We start from the raw sequence: 15,495 nt of genomic DNA, 5'->3' as shown, positions 1-15,495 counted from the left end.
AATCTCCTTTTTGTTTTGACTTGGGTCAAGGTTAAAGTTGAAGCTTTTGCATTGCTAATTATATTCTTTTCAAACTAAAGCAGTTTAAAAGTTATCCCTACTTCTGGGCTTCCAATTAACAAATTATGAATTTCTTCTCCCTAGCTTTGTCTAATAATTTACAAGAACATTTAAATGATATTCATCAAAATCTTTCTCCTTAGTGATGAGAGCTGAATATAATTAATTTCTCCTTCCAATTTGCTTACTCATCTTCTGAAAACAGTGACTCACAATGGAATGTAGCTTTGCAGGCACAGACCACCTTCTTGCATTTGCCAAGTAACTATTTGTCAGGAACAAGCTTGATTTTGGTATAGGCATTGGGTGGAATTCTCCATCCCGGGACGCCCAGAATGTGTTCTGCGATAGGATGTAGAAACGGGCATTGGGGAAAATTGGATTCGGCGCCTAAACGCGAAGCTCTGACCTCACCTGGTGGCATGAACGAGGTCCACGATACACACCGGCGGGGGATCCAGATAAATGCAAATGGGTCTCAATGAATCTATTTAGCGAGCCCAGCGCCGTATGCTGCAGCCTCCCGTGATTCTCCGTGCCCACCGCGAGGTCCACCAAGCCAGGGCCATGCTGCTAGAGACCATCTGAGCCCATCCGAGGGCCACTCCCCAAACAATGCACTGCCTGCCCATGGCTCCTTGAACAGTAATCCCCCCCATGCCCCTATGCTCCCCCACAGGGACCCCTGGGTGGCATTGCCAGCATGCAAGGCTGGCAGTGCCAGGGTGTCTGGGTGCCAAATTGTCACTTCCAGGTGTCAGACCCGGGAGGGGCCTTGCCAATTGGAGGTGAGGTAGGGGGGTCCCCAGGGGCTCGACAAAGTTGGGGGGTGGGGGAGGCCTGAAAGAAAAGGGGGAGGGGAGTTTGCAGCTGCCGCTCAAAATGGCACCCTGATCCGCGAACATCTGTTCCTGCTGGCGCGGTCAACTCGCCAACAGGAAATCTCTCTCAGTGTGGCCTAATGGCTCATGGCTCATTTAAATATGCACATCTGGATCTGGACCAGCAAGGGCGGGATCAACATCGTGCCGAGCAGAGCGAGGCGGGTGACTTACGATCGGCACGCTGCGGAGTCAGATTTGGGGCTCTCACACGATTCACCCGTTGCCCTGGATCCCCACTGGGTGCAAGGGGATCGTTGAATTGGGTCCTGTGTTTCTGACTAAAGTACTGTGGAGAGCCTGAATGTTTTTCTTCAGAACCAGTAGAAATAGCTGATGAACCCTAGTTCTGAACTGCATTGTTTGAGAAAGATGATGAACGAATCCCCGGATGTTGCCGGACCTGTTCTCTTTCTGGCTGAGCGGCTGAGCCTCAGAGTGCGGTTTGTCTCCCCCAGCCGCTAGACTCCTTGCAGCCATGCCTCGGATGATTGGAGAAATCAAAGACTTTTTGTTAACAGCTAGAAGAAAGGATGCAAAATCTGTGAAAATTAAGAACAAGGACAATGTAAAATTCAAAGTGAGGTGCAGCGGGTACCTATATATGCTCGTCATCACAGATAAAGAAAAGGCTGAGAAACTAAAACAGTCCCTGCCTCCAGGTCTGGCTGTGAAAGAGCTGAAGTGAGGAGCTGAAATCTCTACATGTTGTTCGGATTTTATTGACTAAAGAAAAACTACAAAAAAAAAGAAAGATGATGAACAATGACAATGTGATTTTGTGCAGGAAGGAAATATCAGAGCCTATTCATATTTATTCATTTAAAAAATATATATTTTATTCAAGACATTTTCATACAAACAAATAAAAACAGAAGAACAACCAAACAACTTTATAAACAACCAACATCCACTCCCCCTGCTCCCCTAATGCCATCTGCTTCTAACAACCCGCCTTCCCTATTTTAACCTGTTACCCTTCCCCGCCCCTGCTGACCCCTCAAACCTCTTTAAAGAAGTCAATACATGGCTTCCACCTCCAGGTGAACCCATCCACCAACCCCATCAAAACAAACTTAACCTTCTCCAGCCTGAGAAATTCGGCCAAGCCACAGGTCGCTCTCCCACACCCCCCTTTCGGCGGCTCCGAGTCCCACTACCCGAGCAAAATCTCCAGGCTATCAGGGAGGCAAAGGCCAAAACATCAGCCTATCCCACCTCCCCTGAACTCCCGGGTCTTCTGACACCCCGACTATCAGCACCTCTGGACAGGGGACCATCTACACCCCCAGCACCTTGGACATCATGGGCGGGATTCTCCCGTACCTGGCGGGGCGGGGGTCCTGGCAAGACCGAGTGGCGTGAACCACTCCGGCATCGGCCCGCCCCAAAGGTGCAGAATCCTCCGCACCTTCAGGGGCTAGGCCGGCGCCGGAGTGGTTTGCGCCCTGCCGGCTGGCGTGGAAGGTCTTTGGCGCCACACCAGCCGGGGCCGAAGGGACTCTGCTGGCCGGCACGAGTCCGCGCGTGGGAGTGTCAGCGGCTGCTGACATCATCCTTGCGCATGCGCACGGGGGGGGGGGGTTCACCTACGCACGGCCATCGCGGAGTCTGACACGGCGGACGCGTAGGAAAAGAGTGCCCCCACGGCACAGGCCCGCCCGCGGATCGGTGGGCCCCGGTTGCGGGCAGGCCACCGTGGGGGCACCCCCCCCCCCCCCGCGGGGCCAAATTGCCCCGCGTCCCCCCCTCCCCCAGGACCCTGGAGCCTGCCCGCGCCGGCAGGTCCCGCCGGTAAGGGACCTAGTCTAATCTACGTTGGCAGGACCGGCAAAGAACAACGGGAATTCGGCCCATTGCGGCCCGGAGAATCGCTGGGGGGGGGTGGGCTGCTGCAAGCGGCCACCAACCGGCGCGGCGCGATTCCTGCCCCTGCCAAATCTCTGGTGCTGGAGAATTCAGCGGCCGGCAGGGGCGGGATTCAGGCCCCCCCCCCCCCCACCCCCCCGGTGATTCTCTGACCCGGCAGGGGGTCGGAGAATCCCGCCCCATGTCTGTGAACCCCTGCCAGAACACCTTGAACCTTGGGCACCCCAGAACATGTGATTTGCAGGGCCCCCTACACACCACGCACATACATCCTCTCCCCCCTCAAAGAACCTACTCATCCTTGTGATCGTCATATGTGCCCTATTTACCACTTTAAACTGGATGAGGCTTATCCTCGCACACAATGAGTTTGCATTCACCCTCCTCAAGGCCTCTGCCCACGTCTCGGCCGCTACCTCTATTTTCCTATCTATTTCATGCCCCTGAGGGCGGGTATTTCATATTTAATGTTTTTTCATGGTTTGTTAAATTTGAGGGTTTTCTGCTATTTAGTCTTTTTTTTGTTTCTTTGTTATCAGTTTATTATTCTCTTCCTCTTTTCATCATTGTTGTTGGGCATGATAGTTGAACACTAATCTGACATTGTAAACTAAATAAGGTTTTACTTTCCAGCTGGGAGTCTCCCTGCCAACAAAGGGGTCAGTTAATTGAAGCGGAGATAAAGGGTGCTATCTACAGGCTGCATCGCGACCAAACATGAGCGTGACGCAACTGGTAGACGCTGGGAGAAGCCTCCTGCGGGCTTTCTGGCAGCCAGTACGCCTCCCATGATCTACCTGGACCTCACGAGGCAGCATGGCCAGGGCCCCACCCACAATGAGCATGACCAAGCCACAGGCACCTGAGTTGGTTTTAAACTGACCTGGGCATATTCACCCAGGATCTACCAGCCTCCAGGCATCAAACGGCCTCCCCAGGAAGTCCACAGCCAGGCGCCGTTCAGTACTGGTCCACACAAACGTGGACCAGGTGGAATGTCACCCAGGCCATTGGCTACCCGTGGGTGGCCAGGGACAGGGCAGGTTGGCCCCCTGGCCCTTGCCCTGGAGCGCAGGCACCTTGGCACCACCAGGCTGGCACCTGAGCACTGCCACCCGGGCACTGCCAAGGTGTCCGGGTGGCACGGCAAATCTGGCAGGAGCACCGCCAGGGTGGCATTGCCAAGGGTCAGAGCCTGAGGGGGGCCATGGCCATGAAAGGAGCATGGAGGGGGGTATGAAGGGTGGGGAGGTGCAGGGCGGATATTAAGGGGTAATTGGAAGATTGTGGTGGTGAAGGTCTTGGAAGGGGAGCCTGAAAGTGGATGTGGGGAAGCCTGAAAAGGGGGGTCCTCAGTGACCCCATAGTGGGGTGTCATCACTGGGGGAAGGTATGGGGTAATGTCCATATGTGCGGGAGGTGACATTGCACATGTGTTGGGAACCCACAAACTGATTTACAGATCAGGACACGCATTAAGAATGGTGGCCCGATCTCTGAGGAGCAGGCCTGGCCAGTGAGTTCAGCTGCCCAGTGGTGAAAATAATTCTGGGCGCGATCTACCCGAATGGAGACAGAGTCGCTTAGAGTGCGAGATTAGCCGGTTGTTTCCTGGTGCTCGGAGCGCAGTGAAACACCCCGCTATCTAACTCACATCCAGGTAGATCGGGTCCTCAGCGGGGATCTCCCCGACGAGGCCGCACTTAGCCCCGTTTTCTACACTGAGGAGCTCAGTTTGCCGGAACTCCTCAGTGCAGCAAGATATCAAAATGGTGTCCTGATTTCTCATGCACCCCCCCCCCCCCCCCGCCCCCTATGCAACCCCTAAACCCCACCCCCCTAGGCTCAACTCACGATTAGGGGGTCTCCAGGCCCACCGCCACTCCCTGGCCCAAACACTGCCATGAAAAAATGCTGCATTTGCACCTTGGCAGTACCATTTTTTGCGTGGCGGCTATCGGGCCATTTAATCTCTCGAGAAGCCTCTTGTGAGATATGCAATGCTCGGAGCACCTTGCGAGATCTAACAAGATCTCGAGCGATGTTTTGATCTGGATCTCGCACTCTCTGGGTGCGATCCAGGTTAACATATTTAAATGGCCTATTAGGCTTATTTAAATGTGTCAAAGAATAACAAAGAACAATACAGCACACGAATAGGCCCCTCAGCCCTCCTAGCCTGCGCCGATCACGTGTCCTATCTAGACAAACCGCCTACACACTTCTATACCACGTCTGTTCATGTGCCTATCCAGATAAGTCTTAATGGTCGCTAACGTATCTGCCTCAACCACCTCACTTGGCAGTGCATTCCAAGCCACCACCACACTCTGTGTAAAAATCTTCCACACACATCTCCACTGAACCTTACCCCAATCACCTTGAACTTGTGTTCCCTTGTAATTGTCATTTCTGCCCTGGGAAAAAAGCCTCCAACTGTTAATCCTTTCTATACCCCTAATAATTTTATAAACTTCTATCAGGTCACCCCTCAGCCTCTGTCTCTCTAGGGAAAACAATCCCAGTTTATTCAATCTCGCCTCATAGCTAAATACCCTCCATACCAGGCAATATCCTGGTAAACCTTTTCTGTACTCTCTCCGAAGCCTCCACGTCCTTCTGGTAGTGCGATGACCAGAATTGGACACAGTATTCCAAATGTGGCCTGACCAACATTTTATATAATTGTAACATCATTTTCAAGCTTTTATACTCAATACCCTGTCCTATGAAGGCAAGCATGCCATATACTTTCTTTCCTACCATTTCCACCTGTGTTGCCACTTTTAAGGATCTGTGGACGTGCATGCCCAGATCTCTCTTTGCTCTATGCTCCTGATGGTTCTGCCATTTATTTCATAGCTCCCACCTGAATTGGATCTACCAAAATGCATCACCTCGCATTTGTATGGATTAAATTCCATCTGCCATTTCTCTGCCCAATTTTGCAGCCTATCTATATCCTGTTGTATTCTCTGACAATCTTCATCACTATCCGCAACAGCTGTAATCTTAGTATCATCCGCAAACTTACTTCTTCCAAGTCATTTATACATATTACAAAGAGCAGAGGTCCCAGAACTGACCCCTGCGGAACACTACTAGTTACAATCCTCCATTCGGAAAACCACCCTTCCACTGCTACCCTCTGTCTTCTGTGGCCAAGCCAGTTCTGGATCCATCCAGCTAGTTCAGCCCGGACCCCATGTTATCTAATCTTTTGCAGCAGCCTGCCACCATGTGATCTAATCATTTGCACAAGCCTTATCAAATGCTCAAATTAGTGTCGATGCTGGACTTTCCCGAGGCCCAGGAACTAACATCATCACATGGTCGCACTAACGTGGACCAGGCGTAATGGCACCTGGGGGATCTCCAAGGCCATTGGAGGCCCCCATGTGGTCGGGTTCTGGACAGTGGTATCCTGGCACTCTCCCTGGCTCCCAGGCACCGCAAACCAGGCACCTTGGCACTGCCACCTGGTCATCCTGCCAGTGCCTCCCCGGTGCTGACAGACTGCTCAGGTGGCACAACAGCCAGGGTGCCAGACTGGTGCTACCAAGGTGCCCGGGGCCAGGTTTCCCATGCCAGGGATCGGGCCCGTAGGTGCCCTGCCTTTAAGAGGTGGGGTGAGTGGGGACTCGAAGACCCCCTAAGAGATAAGTTGGGGCAGTGGGACGGGGGGTCCCGGAGACCACAGTGGGATTCCTTGAGGGGGCTTGAAAGATCAAGGCGGCATTTATAAATGGTGTTGCCAACCATCTTCTTTCATTGATGAGCTCAGCTCAGCTCGTCAATGCAGGAAATGAAATAATTGCAGCCTCGGCAGGCCGTTCCAACCAAGGCCTTAAAGAAAGGCAGAGTTCCATTAGAAAGTGGGGGTATACTCAGCATTGCAGGCGCCAAGAAACCTCGCAATACCCTCCCAAAACCGGACTCCGATTTTTGAACATTAAATTGTGTCCAATATTTTGTACATAAAGAAATTGAACATGTGCAGACAACCGATATGGTATCTGTGCCACTCAATATGTGCACTCTGCATGGTAATTCAGAAAAGTCCTGCTCACAATTTGCATAATTTCAGTAATGTTTTAGACGATCCAAAATAATATGTATCTATTGGGATCAAAGGCTATGGGGAGAAAGCAGGATTAGGCTATTGAGTTGGATGATCAGCCATGATTGTGATGAATGGCGGAGCAGGTTCGAAGGGAAAAATGGCCTCCTCCTGCTCCTATCTTCTATGAATCTATGTATATATGTATAAGTTAATGTTTCCCTCTTTCCTAGGATGGAAGCAGAAACGAGAATACACGCTGTCAAGGAACGAAGTGCAAAAGACATCCTACTATATAATACAGAGATAAAGGAACTAATGCGTATTATTGATCATGAGGCAAAACTTAAAGACTTCATGCTGATTAAATTTCGACAGCTTACAAGAGAAGGTATACTCTTTAACAAAGATGAAAAGTTAAGGGTGGAATTTTCCCAAAATAGCTAACTCTGACTGAAAATTGGTGTGTTTCTGGACAGAAACACAATCAACTTTTCAGACCAGATTTTCTGGCACTTAATGCACAGAAAATCTGGGAGTGTTGTTTAAACTGTCACTCTGGTAGGCGGAGGTTTATAAGCCGGCAAGGTCGGCTCCATAGAGACGGGGTGCCATCTTTGAGGGGCGCCCCAACCTCCCATGACACGGAGGACCACTCCCACAAGCATTGAGGAACCCCCTCCCCACCCCACTTTGGCAGTATCGGGCCACTACCCTCTCCCACCACCACCACTCAAGTATGAGGGGGGTCTCTCCTCGCCCCACATCGACAGTAACGCGGGCACTCTCCCCCTTCACAGCCATGTCCTCCCACTTACACAGGCATCAAAGCTCTTCCCTCTCCCTTTCCCGCCCACTCCCTATCAGGTATCAGGGCTCTCCCCTTTCTCCCCCCAATTACAAGCACCAGGACTCTCCTCACTATCCTTCCACACAAGCGTCGGGGCCCCCTCTTCCCCCCACCACACATAAGCGGAACCCCCCACAATTGAGTTACCCCCCCGTCGGAGCCTCCTTGGCACTGCTCCTGTCATGTGCCCCATTGGCGCTGCCCCTTTATGTGCCCACTTGGCATTGCCCCCTGACAGTGCCTGCTGACAATACCGGGGATACTGACAGGGGGCACTGCTAGGGTTCCAGGGGAAAATGACAAGCTTTGACCTTCAACCACCAGGGCCTCCAAGGAACCTCCGTGCCTCTATTATGGCCATCACAACTGGTTTTCACTTTTGAATACTAGTAGTGATTTGCGCTGGCGTGACATAAGGCCCCAAGGGATAACATTGTGGGTGGAAACTATGATATGGAGATGCCGGCGTTGGACTGGGGTGAGCACAGTAAGAAGTCTTACAACACCAGGTTAAAGTCCAACAGGTTTGTTTCAAACACGAGCTTTCGGAGCACTGCTCCTTCCTAAGGTGAATGAAGGCCCACAGGGGACCAGCACGACGCCGGAGTGCTCCATGCAGCTCCAACGACGATACGCGGCCCTGCATTCCGGCACGGGTCCGCGCCTGGCGGCTGTTTCCACGCCGGTGCGTGCGCACGCTGGCCGTTTCCGCGATGGTGCATGCACGTGGTGGCTGTCCCGCACGGAAGAAGGTAGGACCCCCCACCCCCAGATCACACGCGCCAGCCGATCGGTAGCCCCCGATCGCAGGCTTGGCCATCGTGGAGACCCCCAGGAGTCTGATCCCCCTGCCCCCACCAGGACGGCTCCGCGGCCATGGGTCCGACCGCGGAGTATTGCCGCGGGGACCTCTTTCAACGGCCCCCGCCGCGTCGGCCGCGTGCACACGACTGCCGTCGATTCTACAGTTGGCGGAGAATTGCGTCCGGGAGTCGGAGCGGCATGGTGGGAAGTTTCGGCATGAACGGCGATTCTCCGACCTGGCTCGGTCTCAGCGAATCCTGGTCCCGATTTCCATTAATTTAAAATATGTTTTTATGTAATTAAAGGGTTTAATGCCATATTTTCCACCGTAAGAAGTCTTACAACACCAGGTTAAAGTCCAACAGGTTTGTTTCAAACACGAGCTTTCGGAGCACTGCTCCTTCCTCAGGTGAATGGAGAGGTATGTTCCAGAAACATTTATATGGACAAAGTCAGAGATGCCAGACAATGCTTGGAATGTGAGCATTTGCGGGTAATCAAATCATTACAGATCCAGAGGTAGGGGGTGATCCCAGGTTAAAGAGATGTGAATTGTCTCAAGCCAGGACAGTTGGTAGGATTTTGCAAGTCCAGGCCAGATGGTGGGAGGTGGATGTAATGCGACATGAATCCAAGATCCCGGTTGAGGCCGCACTCACGCGTGTGGAACGTAGCTATAATTTTTTGCTCGGCAATTCTGCGTTGTCGTGTATCCTGAAGACCGCCTTGGAGAACGCTTACCCGGAGATCAGAGGCCGAATGCCCTTGACTGCTGAAGTGTTCCCCGACTGGAAGGGAACATTCCTGCCTGGTGATTGTCGCACGATGCCCATTCATTCGTTGTCGCAGTGTCTGCATGGTCTCGCCAATGTACCACGCTTTGGGATATCCTTTCCTGCAGCATATGAGGTAGACTACATTGGTCGAGTCGCACGAGTATGTGCCGCGTACCTGGTGGGTGGTGTTTCCACGTGCAATGGTGGTATCCAAGTCGATGATCTGGCATGTCTTGCAGAGATTGCCCTGGCAGGGTTGTGTGGTGTCGTGGTTGTTGTTCTGAAGGCTGGGTAATTTGCTGCAAACAATGGTTTGTTTGTGGTTGCGCGGTTGTTTGAAGGCAAGTTGTGGGGGTGTAGGGATGACCTTGGCAAGATGTTCATCACCATTGATGATGTGTTGAAGGCTGCGAAGAAGATGTTGTAGTTTCTCCGCTCCGGGAAAGTACTGGACGACGAAGGGTACTCTGTCAGTTGTGTCCCGTATTTGTCTTCTGAGGAGGTCGGTGCGGTTTTTTGCCGTGGCGCGTTGGAACTGTTGATCGATGAGTCAAGCGCCATATCCCGTTGAACGAGGGCATCTTTCAGCATCTGTAGGTATCTGTTACGCTCCTCCTCGTCTGAGCAGATCCTGTGCATACGGAGGGCTTGTCCATAGGGGATGGCTTCTTTAATGTGTTTAGGGTGGAAGCTGGAGAAGTGGAGCATCGTGAGGTTATCTGTGGGCTTGCGGTAAAGCGAAGTGCTGAGGTGACCGTCCTTGATGGAGACAAGTGTGTCCAAGAATGCAACTGAATTTGGAGAATAGTCCATGGTGAGTCTGATGGTGGGATGGAACTTATAGATCTCATCGTGTAGTCGTTTCAGTGATTCTTCGCTGTTGGTCCAAAGGAAAAAAATGTCATCGTGTATCTGGTGTATAACGTCGGTTGAAGGTCCTGTGCGGTGAGGAAGTCTTGTTCAAACTTGTGCATGAAGATGTTGGCATATTGAGGTGCGAATTGGGTCCCCATGACAGTTCCGTGCGTCTGGATGAAGAAATTGTTGTCGAAGGTAAAGACGTTGTGATCTAGAATTAAGCGGATGAGTTGCCGAATTGCGTTTGGAGATTGGCAGTTGTCAGTGTTAAGGACTGAGGCTGTTGCAGCAATGCCGTTGTCATGGGGGGTGCTGGTGTAGAATGCTGAGACATCCATTGTGATGAGGAATGTTCCTGGTTCAACTGGTCCATGGGAGCTGAGTTTCTGTAGGAAGTCCGTCGTGTCGCGACAGAAGCTGGGTGTACCTTGTACGATGGGTTTCAAGATGCCCTCAAGGTGGCCAGAGAGGTTCTCACACAGGGTCCCATTGCCTGAAACAATAGGACGGCCTGGTGTGTTGGCCTTGTGTATTTTCGGGATGCAGTAGAGATCTCCAATGCGGGGGTTACGTGGGATTCGAGCACGTAGGATGCTCTGAAGGTCTGGATCCAAGGTCTTGATCCCATTGCCTGAAACAGGATCATGTCGCATTACATTCATCCCCCACCATCTGGCCTGGACTTGCAAAATCCTACCAACTGTCCTGGCTTTAGACAATTCACACCACTTTAACCTGGGATCACCCCCTACCTCTGGATCTGTAATGATTTGATTACCCGCAAATGCTCACATTCCAAGCATTGTCTGGCATCTCTGACTTTGTCCAATTAAATGTTTCTGGAACATACCTCTCCATTCACCTGAGGAAGGAGCTGCGCTCCGAAAGCTCGTGTTTGAAACAAACCTGTTGGACTTTAACCTGGTGTTGTAAGACTTCTTACGGTGGAAACTATGGCATTGAACCCTTTAATTATATTAAAATGTATTTAAATTAATGGAAATCGGGACCAGGATTCGCTGAGACCGAGCCAAGTCGGAGAATCGCTGTTCATGCCGAAACTTCCCACCATGCCGCTCCGACTCCCGGACGCAATTCTCCGCCGACTGTAGAATCGCCGGCAGTCGTGTGCGCGCGGCTGACGCGGCGCAGGTCGGGGGCCGTTGAAAGAGGTCCCCGCGGCAATACTCCGCGGTTGGACCCATGGCCGCGGAGCCGTCCTGGTGGGGGCAGGGGGATCAGACTCCTGGGGGGTCTCCACGACGGCCAGGCCTGCGATCAGGGGCTACCGATCGGCTGGCGCGTATGATCTGGGGGTGGGGGGTCCTACCTTCTTCCGTGTGGGACAGCCACCACGTGCATGCACCATCGCGGAAATGGCCAGCACTCGCGGCGTGGAAACAGCCGGCAGGCGCATGCGCAGATCCGTGCCGGAATGCAGGGCCGCGTATCGTCGTTGGAGCTGCATGGAGCACTCCGGCGTTGTGCTGGTCCCCTGTGGGCCACTGAATCACTGGGCCAAGAGGCCCGTTGACACCGGCATGAAACACTCTGGTGTGTACGCCGGCGTCGACACTTAGCCGGGATCTTGGAGAATCCTGGCCCAGGTTCTCACCCTTTATGGATGTGAACCTAATCACTTCACTGGCGGAGGATAGGGAATATCTCAAACTGAGATCACACCTATGAAAATCCCGTTTGTGGCTGCTCGTGAGATTTAGCGGCTGTAACGTGATTTGAGCCCTGGTAAATGGGGCTGCTAAATCATGTCCTCAGTCTTTTATTTGCTGGAATAGCATGAGTTAGACCAGGTATCTCAAGTAATTGAATATCCGTTCTATCCAGAAGTTGTGAGTCTAGGGTTTTATTCAATTCGTCTTTGGATTACGGACAAATCTGGGAAGACAATTTATACCATTCTTAATTAGGTTAGTGGTGAGGGTGGCATGGTGGTGCAATGGTTAGCACTGCTGCCTCATGGCACTGAGGACCCGGTTTCCATACCGGCCCCGGGTCCGGGTCACTGCCCATGTAGAGATTGCACATTATCCCCATGTCTGCGTGGGTCTTAACCCCACAACCCAAAAAGATGCACAGGGTAGATGGATTGGCCATGCTAAATTGCCCCTTAATTGGAAAAAAATGAATTGGGTGCTCTAAATTTATTTTTAAAAAACAAGGGTAGTGGTGGTGAACCTTCCTCTTCAATACTTGTCCTTCTGTGCCAATTGCGCTACTGTAATGTTGTGTAGAGAATTCCAAGATAATGATAGTCACAAAGGAATAGTTAAAAATACTTATGGCATGCTCTTGCCCTGCTTTGTTAGAGGATACTATCAAAGTAACCCTTAATTTCTGCTGTTTATCCTTTAGTTTGTGTATACTGCAGCCACACTGTATAGTTGATGTCCACTTTATTTTTTAATATAAGATAATTTGGGGATATTTCCTCATATGTAATGATTTGTATTTAATTTGTATATCTTGTCACAGCTACAAAGAATTAATCTCATGAAAAATAGATGAAGGGGCAACTTTGTAAAACTGTTCAGACATCCATTTGCTTCAATGTGGATACACTTGAAGGAAGAAAGACAATTTACATTTGGTGTCTGCGAGCGATGGCACTCGTGATCAAGTAGTTACAATAGTAATGCTACTTTTCACATTTGAGTAGCTTTATTATTGTAACATTTATTTTTGTTTCATCGCCATAGTTCACTGTGAGCCGTTCATTTCCTTGCACTTGCGAGGAGCCTGAGGGTTATATAATTTAGGTGACGTTCAGTTTGTATCTGGCTGTGTTATCAGTGACCTATGAGATATTATCACTTGTAAAAAATAAATTTAGAGTACCAAATTCATTTTTTTTCAATCAAGGGGCAATTTAGCGTGGCCAATCCATCTACCCTGCACATCTTTGGGTTGTGGGGGTGAGACCTACGCAGACACGGGGAGAATGTGCAAACTCCACACGGACAGTGACCAGGGGCCGGTATCGAACCCGGGTCCTTGGCACCATGAGGCAGCAGTGCTAACCAGAGTTATTGTCACTTGTTACCAAAAAAATTCAACCTTTAATTTCCCAACCTTTTATTTATTTATTTATTTTTAAATTTAGATTACCCAATTATTTTTTCCAATTAAGGGGCAATTTAGTGTGGCCAATCCACCTACTCTGCACATTTTTGGGTCGTGGGGGTGAAACCCATGCAGACACGGGGAGAATGTGCAAACTCCACACGACAGTGACCCAGAGCCGGGATCGAACCTGGGACCTCAGCGCCATGAGGCATCTGTGCCAACCACTAGGCCACCGTGCTGCTCCCCAACCTTTTATTAATAATTGCAAAACAACCTACAAAAAAGACAAACAAAAACAGTTCACCAGAAACTCTGTTCAGAAATGAAAATTCGTATTTGTGGACATAACATTTATAACTTTTCTCACAAATAGACAATTAATGAAGAGGGTTTTGCGATTTTTATTGCATTTCTAGATCATTCCAAGGATAAAGTTGGTAAGAAAACAGCTCAAGAAATTGAATATGAGGCTTATGAAGAAGTCTATAATCAACTTAAAAATGTGACAGGAAAGGACAACCTTTACAGTCTGGGCACTGAGTTTGTTGCCACAGAGGAGAAGAACTATGCGCTGTTCAGTTTTATAAATGAAATTAATATTCAGCTCGAACAGAAACAAGAGAAGATCCAAAATATCAAGGTCTGTATCAATATCAATATCAAGTATTGCTGTATAACATTCTTTCTTTGCTACTGTATAACAGCCTTCCCGAACAGGCGCCGGAATGTGGCGACTAGGGGCTTTTCACAGTAACTTCATTGAATTAGATGGCCTTTAGTTTTTTTTCCATGTCGGTGCAACATCGAGGGCCGAAGGGCCTGTACTGCGCTGTATCGTTCTATGAAGCCTACTCGTGGCAATAAGCGATTTTCGTTTTCATAAAGCGTCAATTTTCTTTTTGGAATTATTTTCTATTTCTGTCCCACAAAAATATTGCAGTTATGCTGGTTCAGAGACAGTGGATTACATTGCTCAATTGCCTATTTATATGGCAGCAGTTTGAGAAGTGCTGTGTAATATAGGGGTGACTTAAAGCAGGAATAGATCATATGGCCCATCGAGCCTGTTCCGCCATTCAATTCAATCATGGTTCATCTTGGGCTTCAACTCACCTTTTATGCCTGCTTCCTGCATCCTTTGATTCCTTGAGAGAATCAAACATCTGTCCCCTTCTGCCTTAAGTGTATTTATTCAATGATGGAACATCCACAACTCCCGAGGTAAAGCATTTCAAAGATTTGCAACCCTTTGGGTGAAGTAATTTCTCCTAAATGATCAATCCCTTATCCTGAGTCTATGTCCATGTGTTTCAGATTGCCTGACCAGTGGAAACAATTTCACAGTCCCTACCATGTCAAGTCCCTTCAAAATTCTATGTTTCAATGAGATTGCCCCTCATTCTTCTAAAGTCCAGCAAATATAGGTCCAGTTTACCCAGCCTGTCATCATAGAACAACCCCTTCATCGCAGGGACCAATTTAGCGAACCTTTGCCTCAAGTAAGTCCTTCCGTAAATATGAAATCTAAAACTGCTCACAGAATTTTCAGATGTAGCAGCACCAATGTCCTGTAGGACTTCTTTATTCCTGTACTCTAATCTAATGCAATAAAGGTCAACAAGCCATTTGCCTTACTAATTGCTTGTGGTACCTCCATGCTAATTCTTTCTTGTACGAGCACATCCAAGTCTCTCTGAACATCAATATTTACAAATTTCTTACCTTTTAAAAAATATGCTGCTTTGCATTCTTACAATCAAAGTGAATAACTTCACACTTTTAGTCGCATTGCACCCCATCCGTCAACTCACTTTACCTCTCTACATCTGTTTGCATCCTCTCTGTCCTCCCCATAGCTCACCTTTCAATCTAACTTTGTATCATCAGTAAACCTATATATGCATTATCCTTTGTCTCTTCTTCTAAGTCATTAATATAGATTGTAAATAGCTGAGGCCCCAGCAATGATCCTTGCGACACTTCACTAGTGACAGCCTACCAACTTGAAAATGCCCTGTTTATGCCTACTATGAACATGGAAAAGCATCAATGTTTAATCTGAAGGGATACCACAGGTGATATTCTGAATCCAATAGGACGCATGAGGGAGTACAAATGCATTACAGTTCCAGTGAGGCAGATTTTCAAATTGCCACATAGTTCTGGGTGTAAAACTGGGTATTGTGAATTTGTTATTCATTGTAGAAACCACCTGAATTTCATTTGCATTGTACTCATTTCACATGTCACATG

General features: G+C 49.4%; 2 protein-coding genes across 8 annotated transcripts in view; both read left to right on the top strand.

Moving 5' to 3' along the window:
* The window catches only part of LOC119960015 (coiled-coil domain-containing protein 63-like), a 174,205-nt gene that overhangs the window by 115,353 nt on the left and 43,357 nt on the right, over positions 1 to 15,495 (top strand). For all 7 annotated transcript variants that reach the window (XM_038788089.1, XM_038788127.1, XM_038788186.1 and 4 more), the window contains 2 exons: positions 7,104 to 7,261; positions 13,659 to 13,882. In XM_038788089.1, coding sequence (XP_038644017.1) covers positions 7,104 to 7,261; positions 13,659 to 13,882 — 382 coding nt within the window. The remainder of the gene's footprint in view (positions 1 to 7,103; positions 7,262 to 13,658; positions 13,883 to 15,495) is intronic.
* On the top strand, positions 1,352 to 1,637 carry LOC119960657 (60S ribosomal protein L38-like). Its single transcript, XM_038788308.1, has one exon. The coding sequence runs from the start codon at positions 1,420 to 1,422 to the stop codon at positions 1,627 to 1,629; it is 210 nt and encodes a 69-aa protein (XP_038644236.1). The 5' UTR covers positions 1,352 to 1,419; the 3' UTR covers positions 1,630 to 1,637.

Source organism: Scyliorhinus canicula, chromosome 1 (genome assembly GCF_902713615.1).
Source record: "Scyliorhinus canicula chromosome 1, sScyCan1.1, whole genome shotgun sequence".
In the NCBI taxonomy this organism is placed as follows: Eukaryota; Metazoa; Chordata; class Chondrichthyes; order Carcharhiniformes; family Scyliorhinidae; genus Scyliorhinus; species Scyliorhinus canicula.
This window is presented reverse-complemented; position numbering and strand designations above follow the sequence as displayed.